The sequence below is a fragment of the Dreissena polymorpha genome, chromosome 7, assembly GCF_020536995.1.
Source record: "Dreissena polymorpha isolate Duluth1 chromosome 7, UMN_Dpol_1.0, whole genome shotgun sequence".
NCBI classification, from domain to species: domain Eukaryota; kingdom Metazoa; phylum Mollusca; class Bivalvia; order Myida; family Dreissenidae; genus Dreissena; species Dreissena polymorpha.
Genome location: NC_068361.1, coordinates 108,567,588 through 108,586,929, shown reverse-complemented (window position 1 = coordinate 108,586,929; position 19,342 = coordinate 108,567,588). Strand labels below are relative to the sequence as shown.

Sequence of the window (19,342 nt, the reverse complement as noted above, 5' to 3'; positions counted from 1 at the left end):
TGCAGATGGGACAAGAAATGTGGCCTCTAGAGTGTTTACGAGCAAATGTTTACGGACGGACGGACATACGACGGACAAAGACCGGTCAGAAAAGCTCACCTGAGCAATCAGGTGAGTTTAAAAAATCCCAATTCCAACATCCAACGATTGCAAAGTTGATTTTTTCGGCCGCTAAAAATGTGCAAAATAACGTTACCTTAATCCACAAACTAAACATTGGGTATTTTGAATACTGACACTGTGTTTGTTTATATTTTATTATCATAGGCATGGTAATGACACTTATCACAAATTTTCATAATATTTTGTAAAATTTTAATAATTTGGTTACAAAATAGTCTACATTAACCAGTTAACAGCTTCTTTGAAATATAAGAAACACTATTAACATGTGATTATTTTTCCCAATTGAGCCAGTTTTGCGGTTATTTTTTTCCCCAAAAATGGGATTTTTCACGACGCAAAATTCCCAAAATTCTAGTGTGGCGTTTTCCCAAAATGGAGCGGAAAAAGCCTGCCCGCACAGTCCTTTCTGTAATTCGCCTTTTATGGATTTTAATGTCACTGGAACAGGTCCAAGTCCACATGCAGAACAATACATTAAACTATTAAGCATCACGTCCCCTTCCACTAACCGCCTACTTATTTTCCACAATTCCATCGATGAAGATGCTGGTGTGCTATCAATATTTTTTTAGGCCCAGAATATGAATGATCATAAAGATTTTTTTTCTTTTTTACTACTAATTTTTTACTCATAAACCGTCTTTTTGGCAACGATTCTGGATTGATTTTGTTTATGTTGTTGCGAAAATATATTACTTCTAGTTAATTGTTTACACAATTTTTAAAGACAAATCTATTTTGACATCTTAATATGTTGAAATATGCATATCAGCGATACAATCTATTATGGAATTATTTAATACATGTTTTCATTCAAGATTTATACTTTGTAAATAATAAACTGAACCAAACAAACATCTCACGACTTCAGTAACGATATTTACCGACATTAGCCGATGTCAACCGATCAAATTAAAAAAAACGCAAGAATGATTACAGTTGTACTATCTTAAGTAAATTGAAATAGTTCGAATAATGTTCAATACATTCCATAACCGTATTAATTTCTTTTATAAAATTTTCATTTTAATGTTAAGATTTAAAATAAACACTTAAAACTCGAACAAAACAAGTGAAGTTTGTCTTACAGTTTGTCAAATTTAAGCAAGATAAATGGTCTTGAAAAAACATCTGCGATCGAGGCGCGAAAGCATTGCCCCAGTGGGGGACGATGTCCCAAGGGTGAATTAAAAATGTTAATGGGTACGTCTGTGACACCACATTCTGAACATGTGTAGATGCCGTTAATAAGATAAGATACCATGCGTCACTTTCAAATAACATGTTAAATGACAATCAAGGCCTTACTCGTGGTCAGTTTTATGACTCTTAAAAATACAGATGAACCTTGTTTCTATTAATCACCAAATAACTGATAAAAACAAGAGCTGTCACCATAGGATGACACATGCCCCCTATAAACGCTTTGATAGAAGTTATGAGCATTTTACCATGCTAAATCCTTGAAATGCACTAAGTGACCTCATGACCTAGTTTTTGACCTGGCATGACCCATATTCAAACATGACCTAGATATTGTCTAGATACAACTTCTGACCAGGTTTGGTAAAGATCGGATGAAAAGTATTTGAAATAGAGAGCGGACACAAAAAGTGTGACAGACAGACTGACTGACAGACTTACAGACGGACAGTGCGAAAACTATATGCACCCTTTTCTTCGAAAGGGGGCATACAATTTATTTAAAAAATAGGAACTATTATGTGATGATCAAATAAATAAGAGAAACTATTTAAATCTTCAAATATATTAACCCGTTACCACTTATATGAGTATTTTGACGTATGTTTAGTCCTTAAGAAAGTTACATTTAAAAAAAAACCTACTACTTTCAAGTTTTAAAGGCTTCATTTCCAACTATTAGTTACTGATGAGCAGCAAACAGCATAAACTTGAACAAACTGCGAGTTACTCGCAGGCTGGTCTGGCTTTATGCTGGTTGCAAAAGCCATTTTCACTTTGCTTCTTATGAGGTAAAGGCTTAAATATAATTGCTTGAATTGTTCAATTACCTATACAAATATATAGGTACCCGTATCGTTATTCAGTACTGTCATGGCGGCGCATGCGATTATTCAGGGGGGGGGGGGGGGTAATCCGGGAGTTTTAATATCAATTTCTGGGATTGTCTATTGTACGGCAAGAACTTGATATGAAGTTTAAAAGTACAAGCCTTAAGGTTTAATCCTTTTTTCTTAAATAAATGGCCCTATTATGAAAATCCCCTGTGTCTTAGGCTAAATGTGTCAATGGCCCTTTTCATTAATCATAGCTTGATTGTTTCAATGATGCTTTTTCCACAATTATAGATAAATTGTGTCAATCTCCACAATCATAGCTAGATTGTGTCAATGATGCTTTCTCCACAATCATAGTTAGATTGTGTCAATGATGCTTTCTCCACAATCATAGTTAGATTGTGTCAATGATGCTTTCTCCACAATTATAGCTAGATTGTGTCAATGATGCTTTTTCCACAATTATAGCTTAATTGTGTCAATGATGCTTTATCCACAATTATAGCTATATTGTGTCAATAATACTTTATCCACAAGCATAGCTAGATTGTGTCAATGATGCTTTCTCCACAATTAAAGCTAGATTGTGTCAATGATGCTTTCTCCATAATTAGAGCTAGATTGTGTCAATGATGCTTTTTCCACAATTACAGCTAACTTGTGTCAATAATACTTTCTCCACAATCATAGCTAGATTGTGCCAAAGATACTTTCTCCACAATCATAGCTGGATTTTGTCAATAATACTTTCTCCCAAATCATAGCTAGGCTGTGTCAATAAAATTTTGTCCACAATTATAGCTAGATTGTGTCAATAATGCATCGCCACAATTATAGCTATATTGTGTCAATAATACTTTCTCCACAATTATAGCAGGATCGTATCAATAATACTTTCTCCACAATTATAGCTAGATCAAGTAAATAATACTTTTTCCAAAGTTATGGCTAGATTGTGTCAAAAATGCTTTCTCCTCAATCAAATCTAAATTGTGTGACTCTTTTAAATTGATAAGACCAATATATTGTGTAAGTGCCTTCTTCCAAGATCCATGCTTGATAATAATTTTATCTAGGACTATATATGAGCCGTGCTCAGTGAAAAGGGGGTTTAATGTGCGTAAAGTGTCGTCCCAGATTAGAAGGTGCTGTACCCACAAGCTAATCAGGGATGACACTTTCCGCCTGAACTTTTTGCCAAGAAGAGACTTTCTTGAAACGTAAAAAATCACAAAAGTATAAAAAGTGTAATCCCTAATTTAGTAATTAGCCTGTGTGGACTGCACAGGCTAATCTGAGACTACACATTACGCACATGCATTAAAAAAAAACTTTTCACACAGCACGGATCATATCTATTATATAATCATCCTTTCACCAGGATCAAAACCCTTGATATGACTCTCCGAATCTTCATTATAACAGCGTAATTTTTTAATGACCAACAGCGTAATTTTTTAATGACCGTCTCTATGTGAAAACATTTGGATTCTGCACTGTACAACACTTTGAAATCTAAGACAAGCAGCTAAACCCAGTGTCAGTAAATTATTTTAAAACTATATTAAAAGGATGATTATTTCATTTTGAAAACTTTGCCAACTGATACCGTTATTTGACATCTACATAGATTACGATAAAACTATCATATAAGTGATCCAAACTACTGGATACGATGCCCAAATGGCTTGCACACTTGATCATTGGACCTCCTTAACCGTTCTAGTATCAATAAAAGATAACATTTAAGAGGCATCCAAACAGATAAATATCTTATCAAATGACAAGCATAGACATAAAATTTGCAATCAGCATTTTATGCATTGGAATAATATAGCAGAATTTTATTAAATTCATAAGATTAATGGTTAAGTAATAAAAGATTTTTGTGTCAGGGAAATTTAACAATACTGTATGTATTCTTGATAATTTTTATGTTCATCTTGCTTTTAAAAAAACAATGCATTTTGTGCAATAAAATAATGCATTATTTTTATACATAATTATTCGAAAGCATTCACTTCTGTACTTAAATTATGAAGCTTACAATCTTCACTGACCACCCATGGCATTTGTGATAAATTGATTATAGTTAAACAAAAGTTTCACTTTGTACCAGTCCTGCAGCAGAAAGCCAATTCTTCAAAGAAATTTTAACAGCTTACGAGAGAGTAAAAACAATTTAACTTTGGTAACAAACTTTTGTTGCAATACAACATGTACAAGCATTTAACGGACAACCATATGAAGAAGTTGTTCGAGCCTTACGTGCCTTCAGGCACAGACAGAAATAAAAGAACTGTATGAAGAGGAAGCATTCAACATTAAGAAATAAATGTAAATACTTAAAACATGGATTTATTATCAACCACCAAATCATGAACTATTTGTGAACAAAATAGACAACAGTAACATCACTGAATATATATTTTTTTTTTGCGCGCAAAAAGTGGTAAAACACTGACATTCAATAACAATGGAGCTCAGCTCTGAGGCTTAATGCCGCTGATGCCCCCTATAAACGCTTTGATAGAAGGTATAGCATTTTTCTAAGTTCAAGGTCAAGGTCACAGGGATCAAAATGTTTGTGCGTATTGAAAGGCCTTGTCCATATAAACATGCATACCAAATATGAAGGTTATATCTCAAGGGACATAGAAGTTATGGGCATTTTTCGAAACCTAAACGCAGATTTTGAAACCTAAACGCGGACCCTAAGTTCAAGGTCAAGGTCACAGGGGTCAAAATTTTTGTGCCTATGGTAAGGCCTTGTCCATATACACATGCATACCAAATATGAAGGCTTTATCTCAAGGGACATAGAAGTTATGAGCATTTTTCGAAACCTAAACGCAGATTTCGACAACACCAAATCATGCAACAATTGTGAACAAATAAGACGAGAGTAACAACATTGAATATTCTATATTTTGTTTGCAAAAAGTGGTAAAACATTGACATTCAATAACTATGGAGCTCCTCTCTTAAAAATTGGGGCTTAATGCATTTGCAAAATGTCTTCCCAGATTTAACTGTGCAGTGGGCATAGGCTGTTCAAGGACGACCCTTTCTGCTCTAAAGGAACTTTGCATTTACAGGACAGAAATTGTTATCGAAAATCCAGTCTCATATGCACATGCTTTTAACCCTGTTTTCCCAATGAGGGGCTCAATCGTGCAATATTTGACACTCTTAAATGCCTATTTCCAGAATGGAAAGTCACTGAACAGGGTCTACCCAAAGAACTAACAACGACACCGCAAGGGCACCATGGTCTTCAACAAGAAGAAAGCGTACGAAAAACTCGTAAATGCAGTGAGTTGTGGAAATTTCGAGAAAGTCAAAATACTTTTGGATGACCTAAAAAGAGCCGGAAAAAAACACACTCTGGCGAGTTATAGGGCCCATGAAGGGGAATCCATGCTCCACATCGCCGCCAAATTCAACCAAAGTAGCGAGATAACCGAATGTTTGGTCAAGTTCTGCCCTGAACTAATGACAATTGCACGGAAGGAGTCCAAAAACTACTTCGGTCAGACAGCCCTTCACGTGGCCATCGCCGTGTGCAACATTGAAATCGTGAAGGTTTTACTTTCCCAGGTCAGTGATTTGTTTTGCCCAAAAATTGTCCCCAAATAAGATGACAAACAATATTACAGTAGACTCTGCCAATACCAGACAAATGGTGTTGGATTAAACATACCATAAAGGTGTCAAGTCGTTACCGCGCTAAAGAAATTCGATTAAATAATGTCAAACAAACTGTGAATGTCTATAATAGACGTGCGGTAACACCAAAAAGTGATTGACTCGATGGTTTTATTAAGCTTATGATAAACAATTTAATTACAAAATAAACGCATGCCGTTGCGTCACTTTCTTGTGATCTTTTCGGGTAGTTTAAAAGATCTTATAGCCATGTTTTTAAGGCTTAAATGGTTGTTTGTTTGTTTGTTTGTCAGATAAAATTGTGAGAAATATGACCGTTAAATATCCATCCATCTGTCTGCAAATTCATTCATTGCCTTTTCTTAATTTCAAACGCATCTTCAGCATTAATAGTCTCAAATCTACAAGTCTTCTCAATTCGTTATTCTTCAAAATTGTCTTTGAGGTTTAATTAATTCAGAGCTATGTATAGCGAACTCGAACACGACTCACTCGCCTATATGACAAATGTCAAATATGTACATGTATAAAGCACCACACTCACTTTGGGATTAATCAAAACAAGTCGGTATGGAATGTTTTTTTGCTATTAATCGAATAAAAACACATTTTTTGAAGAATGCTTTAAACATAAACCTTACATGAGTACAGTTATCACATGGTACATGCAAATGTACATGGTTTGTTTTATTCTTATATGATTTTGAACACAATGCATACAATGTATATTTCGGCAATATGCATACTCTTGGTAAACAGGAACTCTCTGAAAACCGGACGATCAGGCCGGTCCCCAGACTGTCGGGTTTGCGGAGTCTACTGTACATTCAATAATTGGTTTATTTAATGAATTTAACAGAGATAACATTCTGTAACTCTTTATTTTATAACAGCAAAAATGCAGTTAAACATGCACTTAAAAACAAGTGGAATACATTCATGTACTGTTATTATTAATCATATTCACAATGCAATTTTTCACAATGTCATGGTTTATGGTGGTATTTTTCACAATCCAAGAGGCACAAACTGTAAAATATAAAGCTAAAAATTCATCCCTGCAGGTGTACAGTGAGAGTCAGAGTGTGAGGGCAGCCTTGCTACAACAGTGCGCATCCGGGGACATGTTTGCAAACACAGTCATGATGGGGGAGCTCCCTTTGTCGGTAGCCGCATTGACCTTTAACGAACAAATGATCGACCTCCTGCTGAGAAATGGTGCCGAATTGGAGAGACAGAACACCAAAGGTGAGACGGTGCTTCATTCGTTGATACGATACGCTGCCATATATCCAGAGCATGCGCGGAAGGTTCATTTAACCATGGAGTATTTGCACGAGAAAATCATAAGCATAAAATCAGCAAGCATGGACAACGACCAAAACAGCAAGTCCTTTGTGTGGTTCATCCCAAACCACCAAAACCAGAATCCCCTTCAACTCAGTGCTAGTCTTTCACAACCTGATATTTTTGAATTCATCCTTCAACTTAGGAACGTGTACTGCTTTTTCAATAATCATGACGGTCTATTTGATGAGAAGTCCTATGACATCACCGACATTGACACCATAGCAACGGAAAAGTGGGCACTGGAGCAGACACAGAAACATGAACGCTTGAAACGATACGTGGCTCCCACAAATGCAGAAGGAGTATCGAAAGAAAAGTTTTCCCAACAGACAACTATTTCATGTGATCCTTTTGCATTGTTTAGGAGGCAAAAGCGAAAGTCTGTTCTCGAAACCATGTTCGATATAAAAAGCTCTTCAGCTTTTGAATTCATTCAACAAGATATTGTGCATCATGTGATAAAAACAAAATGGCTGACTTACAGATACTTCTACTACGCTTGGGGTTTATTTCACTTGCTATTCATGGTGGCTTTAACAATTTATGGTGTCTACAGAGCTGAAACTTACGAAGACATATTACCCCAAGACGGCAATATCTCCACGACAACTTCGGTTTCCATGACAACCAAGTCAAACCCCACACATGAACAGCAAGGACTTCTTAATGTTTTCATGTGGATATATCTGGTGGTAGGAATTCTGTACTTTATTCAGGAATTATTTCACCTGTTTTTCCGGGTCAAGTCATACGAGCTAGTCCAGCTAGTGAACATCCTTCACAACGGCATCTACCGCATCATTCTCACCATTTTCTCTGTGTGCCTCATACTAGACGTCATACTGACCAGGTCCATCACTAACTACGAGAATCATACTCTCATGATTGGGCTAATCACGGGATGGTGGTTCACAATGTTCTTCACGCGGGCCTATAAAAAGTTCAGCTTCTTCACAGTAATGATCCAAAAGATCATCTTCGGGGACATGATTCGGTTTTCCCTTTTGATACTTTTCATGCTTATAGCCTTCACCACCGCCCTGCACATGACCTTCAAGGGGTCAACGACCTCAAATACCGACCTTGTATCCTTCCAGCACACCATGCTGCTCATGTTTAAACTCATGCTGGGTCTGGGTGAAATCGAAGAACTTTACGAGGCTAGAAGACCCTGGATAGCTGTTACCCTATTTGTAATTTTTGTCATATTGACATACGTCCTTATGCTGAATGCGCTCGTGGCCATGATGTCTCAGACTTGCACGCTAGTCTCCGAAAATAGGCATGTACAATGGCGTGTCCAGCAGCTGTCCATCATAATGTTCTTCGAGGGAATCCTGCCTCCTTTTATGAAAAAGCAGGTCGGGAAAAATGTTGAAGTTAACAGGTACGACCAAAACACCAGAACAATCGACAAACAAAACCGCTTTTTCTTGGACAGGAGTGCAATGATTCAGAACAGAGAAACACAACTGAGCAAACGAATGAGCAATAAGAACCGCATAGAACCAAAGGATGACACAGATTCGTATGTAGGAAATCCCCAACAACGGGAAATACCCCAGCAAATGGCGAGTCTCCAAAATCCGAGGCATCAAATATCGCAGGTGCAGCCTCAAGATGGGTCAACCAATCAGCATGCTCCGCCTTGCTCTCTGGATATAAATATCATCAGTGACAGTCACATGTGAACATGAGTATGTGGAATAGCTGCCCGCTGAAAAGAATGTGATATTTGAAGTGCTTTGTTGTGTTTTTTGTATTTACATTTACGGAGAATTTATAGACTTTTAAAACCCTGATCATCAATTTGCGTTGTAGTGTTTGTTTTGACCCATGGTTGACTTCAACTACTTTTAAAATTGCTACATAATATGTAGAGATTACAGTGAGTAGAATTCAAAATTCAAGAAATTTAGACTACTTCAATAATCATTTAATTATGTTTTAAATGAAGTTGTGCTCATTATTTATTGCGATGTTTATAAATTGCATAAATTAAATGATGCATTTTTCTATTATAAATCAATCCAATTTTGTATGACACAAATAGTTTCTACTTATTGTTGTTGTAAAGAAAATCATTGACATGTTACGTATCACACAGGAACCTGGCATAAGCTGCTACCCCCTCCGAAAAAACATCAAAACTGTCCATTTGTTATACACATATATACATATACAGGGATCATATTTTCCCGCAACAGCAATCGGTCTCGATTTAAATGGGGAAAAAGTATCCGAAAATTTACATCCGAAGTCATGAAAATTACGTTAAAATATATACTGTGCACTTTTGCTTATACGATGCATTTTTAAGACTCAAAGTAATAAGTTACAGTGGGTGTCTCGTTTTATAAGCGAGATACTTGTGAAGATAAACGAAATTTCTCAAAAGAAATCGAGTTAACTGGGCTTACCCTGGCCACATTGGACACTTGTCAGTTGTTTCACGGTGTAGAAACATATCGGTGGCCTTTCCGTGCCACAACGAAAGCGAAAGTAGGCATTTTTAATGAAATCGATGAAAATTACTATATAGCATACATTGAACGTAAGAATTTGATCATACAGATTATAAGGGAAAAGGTATTTTAAAAGTCATCAAAGTGGCATGTATGCACGATTGTTCCACCAACCTCGTCATCATTCCATCTTCGATAGAGTTTGTGATAAGTGTTTTGACCTGCGGAATCCTGTGAACCTGTAGCTGGATATATGGTTCAACTCATGGACCACCTCTTTTATGCACAAATTTGTTTACGGGTTTTAATTTTTGGATTTTCTTTCCTGTTTTGTGAATGTCGATCATCCATTTTCATGTTTATGACAGAGAGGCAGCCAAGAATGAACAGAGAGGCAGCATTTTGACAGAAAGGCCACCGATATGCATCTACATCGTGTGTTTTGAATCATCGCGGCAACCATTTGCATTTTCTCTGAAGTCTCGTACCGTACCGGAACGCTATGTTCAGTTACCGTTATACTGTTAATAAAATGTATCGTAATTGATTTTGTTGTCTTTTATTTCTTATTTGCATTTTGTTATTTTTGGGGCGTAAGACGTTATTGTCCGTGATTATACTTAAAAAGTTTTTATCACCTGATTGTCTGCGCGCGACGTAATTAAAGGGGCCGTCCAACAGATTTTAGCATGTATTGAAGATTGTCATTAAATGCTGTAAATGTTTTATATTGATAAAAATTAAACATTTGAACTAAAAATCTCCAGTAAAAAAACAAGAATACAATTTAAAAAAAGGAAAAAAGTCACCCTCAACAGCGCTCGAACCACTGACCCCTGGAGTGATAGTAAAAAGTCTCCCGCCTGGACCACTCGACCATCCACGCTCATGTTAAAGGGGATTTATTTTCATGCCCCCGGTAGGGTGGCATATAGCAGTTGAACTGTCCGTCAGTCAGTATGTCAGTCCGTCCGTCCATTCGAAAAAAACTTTAACATTCGCCATAACTTTTTAAATATTGAAGATAGCACCTTGATATTTGGCATGCATGTGTATCTCATTGAGCTGCACATTTTGATTGGTAAAATTTTAAGGTGAACATCATCCTTCAATTTCTAGGGTCGAAGAAACAAAGTCAAGGGAAGAAATAAGCTTTAAATGGACATAGTTATCTGACCTGCCCACGTATATATTTTTGTTAAAAAATCAAAGCGGCTCAGACGGCGGCATTGTGTTTCTGACAAACACATTGTGGTAAATGGTCAAGGTCAAGGTCATCCTTTACGGTCTACGGAAAAAATACAGATTTAACGGAAGTAATAAGCTTTTAAAAGGGAGAAAAATTTTCAATAGTGAACAAAGCCACTTTATATATTTGGCATGCATGTGTATCTCATGGACCTGCACATTTTGAGCGGTGAATCTACAGTCACGGTAGTGGCTTTTAATTATTTGCTACTAAATATAGAGATTTGTAACAGACAATTATTTTCAAGGGAAGTAATTTATATAATTATAAATCTCATATTATATATTTTCTTACCAAGAATTGAAGTTCTTTTCACAGTTACTGTACAGATTTATTATTTTGATTATTTATAACCCAAATGGTTGTTTTGTCAAAGTTTTTTTTAAATAATATAATTATAATTTCTTTGATGTTCATTACTTACCTGTGGACTTATGTCCATAGATACATCATCAACTCTGGCTATGATTTTGTTTTGTTTTTTGGCATTTCGTGGGTTAAAAATTGTAAATTTTTAGGATATAAATTTGGTCATAAATTAACTGATGATGATTTATTTAATGACTTATTAATTAGTTTTGAAAGAACTCTTAATTTATGGAAAACAAGAGGTAAATCCTATAAAGGTAAAAGTTCAATTTTAAATACTTTTGTTTTTTCAAAAATATTATATTTCATAAAGGTTCAAATTGTTCCTAGTCATTATGTCACATTATTACAACGATTATGTTTTACATTTATTTGGGGTCGAAAATTCGAACCCATTTCTAGAAAGACTTTATACTTACCATTTTTAAAAGGGGGCCTGAATGTTCCATAATTTTAGAATAAATGCTTTTTATTTAAGTCACATTTTTAAGATAATAAATAATCATCCTGCTCCATGGGTAGAATTTGCTATCTATTGGATTGGCATTCAATTAAGAGAATATATTCCTTTACTTAATGATATTAATAAACCACATAGTGAGTTTATTACTTCTTTTTATGAAAAATGTTTAAATGTTTTCAATAATTTTGTTGAGAATTGTAATTCTCAAGTTCATTCTTCTTGGCCAGTTAAATTAATATATAATTATTTCATAGAATCTATGAATCAAGTTCCACAATGTGTTGGAATTTATATATTTGTTGATTTTAATAATTCTTTCAAAAACGTGTTTTCTTGCGCTATTGATCCAGAATGTAGGAATACTTGTTTTTCACTCATACACAATGCTCTTTTCACAAATCAGTTTTTATTCTCAAAAAATATGTTCAAATCCAGTAAATGTACTTTTTGTTCCAAGCCTGAAGCAATAGATCACTTATTTGTTTTGTGTTTTATTTCTACTTCTATTAATAAAGTGGTATTATTTTTAATGCATGTTCTTACGGCAGATAACCATAAACTGTCTTTGAAGCAATTTCAATTTCTCAATGTTGATTACTCATATGGTCCAATAATTAATTATGTAATTTTAGTTTTATTATCCGGATCAAGGAATATTATTTGGAAATGCAGAAATCAAGTGAAATATGAAAAAAAAACTGTTTTCCCCTTTTGATCTTATTTGTAAATTTATTAACAGACTAAAGTATCGAATTTTGTTAGATTTTAGAATACTTAAATTTGAAAACTTTGATCGTGTTTGGGGAGATTATTGTGATGTTAACAATGGAACTGTTGAATTTAGAATGGATTTGAATCCATTAATTTATGCTAATATTTAATATGTTATTATTTGCTGAATGTTCTTCTGCTGTTTGCGTTTTTCTCTCTGATTTCAGGATGACGACTGCGGGGCCGTTGGTGGTTGTTACTCGAGTTGTCGTCCTGGATCGGAGAGAGAACGTGATAGTGTTTATAGTGCAGTGTTTTTGTTTTCATTGCATTTGTGAATTGTAACGTGTAAAATATGAATGTTTACATCATCGCTTTTATCATCAGTATTCCTATGAATCATTTCAATCATTGTTTCATACATTGTGTAACCCAGTGTTGGGCTCATCTCATTTCACTCATTGAATTTCATCGTCACTCATTTTTCATCACTGTGCATTTCGACATACCATTAACACATTTTCAATCATGTAGGTCATAGGATACTTGACAAATATTTCCTCAAGTAAAGAGATTGTCTGTTTTCTTTCAAAAAATAATTTATATTTATTGTCGCACTTTCTTCAGGCTAATCTGGGAGGTGGGGCTGAGGCGGGTTGGTGGTGGTGCCGCAGGCTATAGACGCGCCTCAGCTCTATCTCCCGGGCGGTGCAGCTGTAGACTTGTATTTATTTTTTTAAGTTTGCTGTGGGCTCTCGCGGTGAGTGCCCGTGCATGAACTGAGGGAGCACACAGGAATCGATTTGTGTTTGTATAATTTCTTAGTAATAACAGTATTACTATTTTTCCTCATATACATTCTCACTTAGGTGTGTGACATATTTTTATATTTCTTAATTAAAAATAGACTTGAAAAATCTCTTTTTTAAATAATAATTAAGACCCGCTCATTTTAAGGAGGTGACTTATTATTTGTATTATTTAATTGCTTCAATAATCTTCTAAATGGTACTTAAATGTTAAAAGCAATTATGCGTGCAGACGCAGTGAAAAACTGTTTTTAAAAATATAACTTCATTTTAAGCGTGCAGACGCTATGTGAAAGACTGTTTATAATCAATTATTATTTGGTGTATTCAATACAGGTTAAACAAGTTTCTCTTAAATTAAATAGTCACCTAGTTTTGTATATTTGCATTTGGAGTTCTTTTAGCGGGTACCTGGGGCGCTCTACACCCCAGGGTACGATTTAATAAAATTTTATGAAGAAGAAAAAAAACTCAGGCTATGATCTCTTTTAAACCACAAGCCTTGGTTGTCAGTGATGTCTGACATGGTCATAATTGACTGTGAGACCCTCCCTATCCCCCCGGTTGGATTGGGCAAAATTCAAGGGAAGTTATAACCTTTAAAGGGAGATGATTTCTATACCTGCCAAATGATAAATAGAAATTTTATTTCAATGCGGCGCAGTAGGGGGCATTGTGTTTCTGACAAACACATCTCTTGTTTATCTATACATGTGTATAAGCAATCCTCGCAGTTTCCCAAAATATCGTTTCGCGTCGCACGACGCTTTATCTGTTGGACGGCCAATTTAATTGTCAATTAAATTGACCATTAGAGTATACGTGTGTAAGCGGCGATACAATGCCAAACATGCTAAATACAACAGAAAAATCAGTTCTCAGTTTGAAACTGTCAATTGTTAAATAAACACGCTGCCGATTAAAAGTTCTACTTGAAAAGTTTGTATCACCTTATCGTCTGTGTGCGACGTCGTTTATTGTCAATTCAGACTTAATTGGCAATTAGAGTATCGTCTGATTATTTTATTGCATTGGTTTTATGTATTACGCATGCGCAGGTGTGCAGACATGGATTTTAATGCTCTTAAATTTATGTGAAAAACAATGGATTTAAACGTGCATTTCGAAGGAAGTTTTGAATTTAAGGTTCATGGGGGGGGGGGGATAAATTTCATTAAAACTTCTCTTTGGTTTTTCTTCATTGAATTTGGTACAATATGGTCAAACTATATATCATTTTAAAGCTTAAGACGGATAGAATAACATAAACACATTTTTGACATTCAATATTTGTGTGCTTTTTTCATATTTTGGTTTAAAACCAATACATTTTTACACTAATTTACAAAATCTCAATCTAAAGTTAGGAAGGATATGCACTACCTTAAGTTGAATAAATACAAAGCTATATACATATACAAGGTCAAGTTAGCAACATTTCACAGAAAATAATTGCCATAAAACAACAAATGAGTTTTTATTCAACTGCCTTTTTTGGATAAATATCCTAAACAAAGTTCTAAAAATAACTAAAACGTAACTACTTTTTAAAAATCCAGGTACGGTGGATAATAAGAGTCACAATTATATTTCAAAGGCTTAACAATTTTGTTATTTACCTCTCAACCAAATTGCAAATTTTACACCATCTGTCAGTCTGTAAGCGTACTATTTTATGCGCAATAATATAAGTACAGTGATTCGACAACGATTGTAAACATTGGTGAAATGCTTCTTACATAGTTATTCTTTTGAGTGTTTATGAGGTCTGATCGTGCAGTTTGCAAACATCAAGGGAAAGATTACAATCCAATGCATTTGTCATCGTCAACCGTTTGGAATGTCAATTAGGCGATGAGTGAGTTTTTAGCATGTTTCTTTCTATTTTATTAATTTAAAAATGGCTGCTCCCATGGTGATGAAATGACATGTGTTCGAGTTTTGATATTTTTAGATATGTAAACTTTTTTTACTATTTAAGCGTAACTTGCCCTCGTCAATGTCGATATTATTCACTAGTTATATAATTTTCCGCCGAAATACGTGGAATAAACATGATTCAGATTTTTGAAAATAATGTATATTTTAGTGTTAAAATCGCTTTGTAGTTTGATTGATTTTGTGGATGTTATGATACGTTGATGTACAAAATTGGTAGCAGTTTGAAGGAAAAAATCCTTTCAAGCATATATGTATACATTTTCAATGGGGCACTCTTCCTTTAGTCAAATTTGAGTTCAATGCTAGGGGTCCCACATTTTTCAAAATGAAGCCTCTTCATGAACCTTAAGTGAAAATAGTAGGATAATCCTCATGTCACATAAGAAAAATAAAGAAAAAACGTAAACAAAAGTGCAAAAAAGGCTAAAAAGAGAAAAACAATATCACCAATTGAGCCCGCCAAAATAAGTTCGGGATTATCGCACGAAAATAACGGCAAAACCGGTTCCGATGTAAGCGCTGTCTACAGTACATGCGACAAGAACAATGTTAATAATGCAGAAAAACGTGTAAACTTGGCCACAACTCCGACCGCTTTCAATTTCGACAACTATTGTTTACAGGACGCTATTTGGAACATGAACATCAATACAGGATCACCACTCTATAACAATCAGTTCGGGGTTTCCTCTCCACCGATGAACCAATTTGGAGGTTTCGGCCAACAATATCAAAGCACCATGAACCCCTCCATGAACCCCACCATGAACCCCACTTTGAACCCCGCCATGAGCCCGATGAGCCCTCCTCCTTGGGCCACGGGATTGATAGAGGACATAAAAACAATCAAGCAACAGAACAATATCGTAGTATCAAAGATAGACAAAATTGAAGAATCCGTCTCTAAAATCACACTTAAGGTAGAACAGTTAGAACTTCAAGTGAAACCTATGGAAAACAGCTGCAACTTTATAAATGGACAGTTCGAAGAAACTAAATTAAAACTTAACAAATCAGAGGAGCAGATCAAAATGTTCAACGAAAAATCCAACAAATTCGAAAATACCCTGCACACTTATCAAACAAAACTAACCCAGATTGAGGACTTAAATGATAAATTGGAATTTCATAGTCTAAGAGAAAATCTACTTTTTCGTGGAATAAAAGAAACATCAAATCAAGAAAATTGCGAAGAAACCATTAAGACATTAATTCGAGATGTGCTACGGATTGAAAAGAACATCGAGCTCGATAGAGTACACCGTATAGGAAAAGCTTCACCCGAAAGAACACGACCCATCGTGGCAAAATTTCACCATTACTCTGACCGAGAACTCGTCCGAAAAGCCTCAATCGACAACAACCAAGATCTAAGGACGCTACACCAAGGGGTTGGAATTCAACAAACGAAAGGTCACACTCGAAAAAAAGGCGCACCAAACAGCACATAGTTGACAGAGGACGCACAGCTGGAAGAATCACCAAATGGGCTGGATCCAGACTACTAGTAAAAGGACAGAACGGCACCTACCAAGAAATAAACAATTAGGACAATGGAAAGTTAAAAATAATTTCGTGGAATGTAAACGGACTTATACGAAAACTAAATGACATTGACTTTTTAGAATATATTAATCAATATGATATTATCTTATTAAGCGAAACTTGGACCAACAAAAAAAGAGTGCAAAATTTAAACATACAAAACTTTGAAAGCAGACATATTTATGGACATAAATCTTATGGAGTTAAAAAAGGCCGAAAAGCCGGAGGTATTTCTGTTTATTTTAAAACTGCTTTAAAAGATAAAATATCAATTGTAAAAGTAAATGACTATGGCATAATATGGTTAAAATTAGATAGCAAAATGTTCAATTTTGATAAAGATGTTTACATTTGTTGTACTTACATTCCACCACCTAGTTCAAAAGTCTTAAAAAAAGTAGATTTTGATTTTTTCGAAGAAATGGAAAATAACATAGAACAATATTGCACCTTAGGATACACTTTTATCGTAGGAGATTTAAATTCAAGAACTGGCTTATTATCCGATATATATTAGAATACAATAAACATAAAGATGATTATAACAACGTTAATACAAATTCAAGTGAACTAAATTTTGGACACATTCCGAAGCGAATGAATGATCATATAACTGACTTTCAAGGCCGAGCTTTAATCTCCATGTGCAAATCAACCAACCATATCATAGCTAACGGTCGTATGCCCGGAGATAGAACAGGTAATTGACATGACGCCTTATCAGTGATCGCTCCGCCCACTTAATCACGTGGCTCAGCGGGAAGAAAACCTAGACAAGCTAACACCAAAATGGCTTCTTTGCCTATAGACTGCATATAGATTTACGCGATATTCTGGATGATTTTATGGACTTGTTTAACACCATATTACACGTGTAAAGGGGTTGATGCCATTTAGTTATTCTGCAAATGCAAAAAATATACGAGTAAAGAAAACATCAGCTATTTATAACGGGTAAATCGGTACATTAAACACGCTCTCCAACGCTTGCGCGCTTACCGAAATCGAACCCGTTATTACGTGTAATGGTGGTATTTGCAATAAATCAACACTTCACCGGTATTTACCCGTGTTATTAACAAAATTATTACCGAAACATTCCCCCCTACCCGTGTATTTGACACGAAATAGCGCTTTATAACTGGGAATTCGGTAAAGTTTTACGCGCTTTCTGACGACGGGTGGGTACCTTAATCCCACATGGTATTGCGTATAAAAGTGATATTAATCATATTAAACATTTCTTATGGGACATTTATCAATCACTATAATTTAAAGCGCAAAACAACACAGTAAGTTCGGACATTGTCTGATATAAAATTAGCGTTGTACGAAATGGAATACGGTCAGGCTATTATAAATTAATAAGGCTACCAATATCAGACGCTCGCGCAGGTACCGACTTCCCCGAAGTTACCGCATTTATTGGTTAACTAATATCAGTAATAATAACTCTTTTACAATAGCATTTATCGATACGTCTTTATTAAAATACTAGTAATAACACAATGGTTTTCACTTGTTTCTGACACACTCAGAAACGCGATTTTTAACGGAGATTTCGTAAAGTTACACGAATTGGGTACCAAAATTCTCAATTATTTTACATGCACACATGACATAATACATACTTAATAATGCTTAGTTATTGCTTATATGACATTTAAAGTTTGTGAAATAAATTCATGTTCTATAAAGGGGATCTCGGTAATTCTTGAAGCTTCCTTGCGCTCTTGTCAAGACCGCATTGCCGCGTTGGAAATGGTATAAATTTAATTCATCTAACTTATCTTTCTGGATACCAAATGTCAGAGTTGCATTGACACCACATGAGAGCAAATGTGTAGATACCGTTTATAAGATAATATATCACATGTCACCTTCAAATATCATGACTTTGTATGATGTCAATTAAGTGCATTACTATCAGAGTAATGAAACACAGCATGAATTAAGCTTCATGCTGGGTTTCAGTTCTCGTAAAGTAATGCAGATGAACATGTCTATGATACGGTTAAGCGATATACCCGATGATTTTGGTGAACATTTTTTTGCCGTATAGATGCTCTCTACGTCAACGAATTCAAGGAAGAAAATTTGCATATGAGTCGTACATTGACTCTGTCCGAATTTTAAGGGGAAATAACGATGAAATCGACGTCAAATCCCGTATTTTCAGAAGTCAACGAAAGGGAGAGGATCCCCATACCGTGAATTTCTCGAAATAAATTCAATGTCACCAACTAATCTGTCAGGATATCGATTGTCCGAGTAACATAATCCCCATTGACACCGTTTAACCATTTTTAATCGTTTTTTTAAAGAGGAAAACAAAAGAAACTCGTCTAGGCGTCATGTCAATTGTATTATGAACCAACTCGGTCATTTCTGATGATACTGATAACAAAAATATTGAGTTGTGATAATAGCATCATCGGTGTTGCTATAAATATATCCTCGGTTAAATAAACGGCCGCAACACCCCTTAAACAAACTTCTCTTTCAAAAAAACTGCACTTTTTGAGCATGTGTTCCGATAATAAATAAAGGCCATTTCACAGAAAATTGACATAAATGTGAATATACAATTAATTAAAACAAATAGC

General features: G+C 35.2%; 2 protein-coding genes across 2 annotated transcripts in view; one reads left to right on the top strand and one right to left on the bottom strand.

The window, feature by feature from the left end:
- LOC127838518 (E3 ubiquitin-protein ligase TRIM33-like) overlaps positions 1-19,342 on the bottom strand; it is a 91,650-nt gene that overhangs the window by 53,732 nt on the left and 18,576 nt on the right. The window lies entirely within an intron of this gene.
- Positions 4,230-8,997, top strand: LOC127838509 (transient receptor potential cation channel subfamily V member 5-like). Its single transcript, XM_052366296.1, has 3 exons — positions 4,230-4,502; positions 5,376-5,765; positions 6,899-8,997. Exons 2-3 carry the CDS (start codon positions 5,436-5,438, stop codon positions 8,873-8,875), a joined length of 2,307 nt encoding a protein of 768 aa, XP_052222256.1. The 5' UTR covers positions 4,230-4,502; positions 5,376-5,435; the 3' UTR covers positions 8,876-8,997.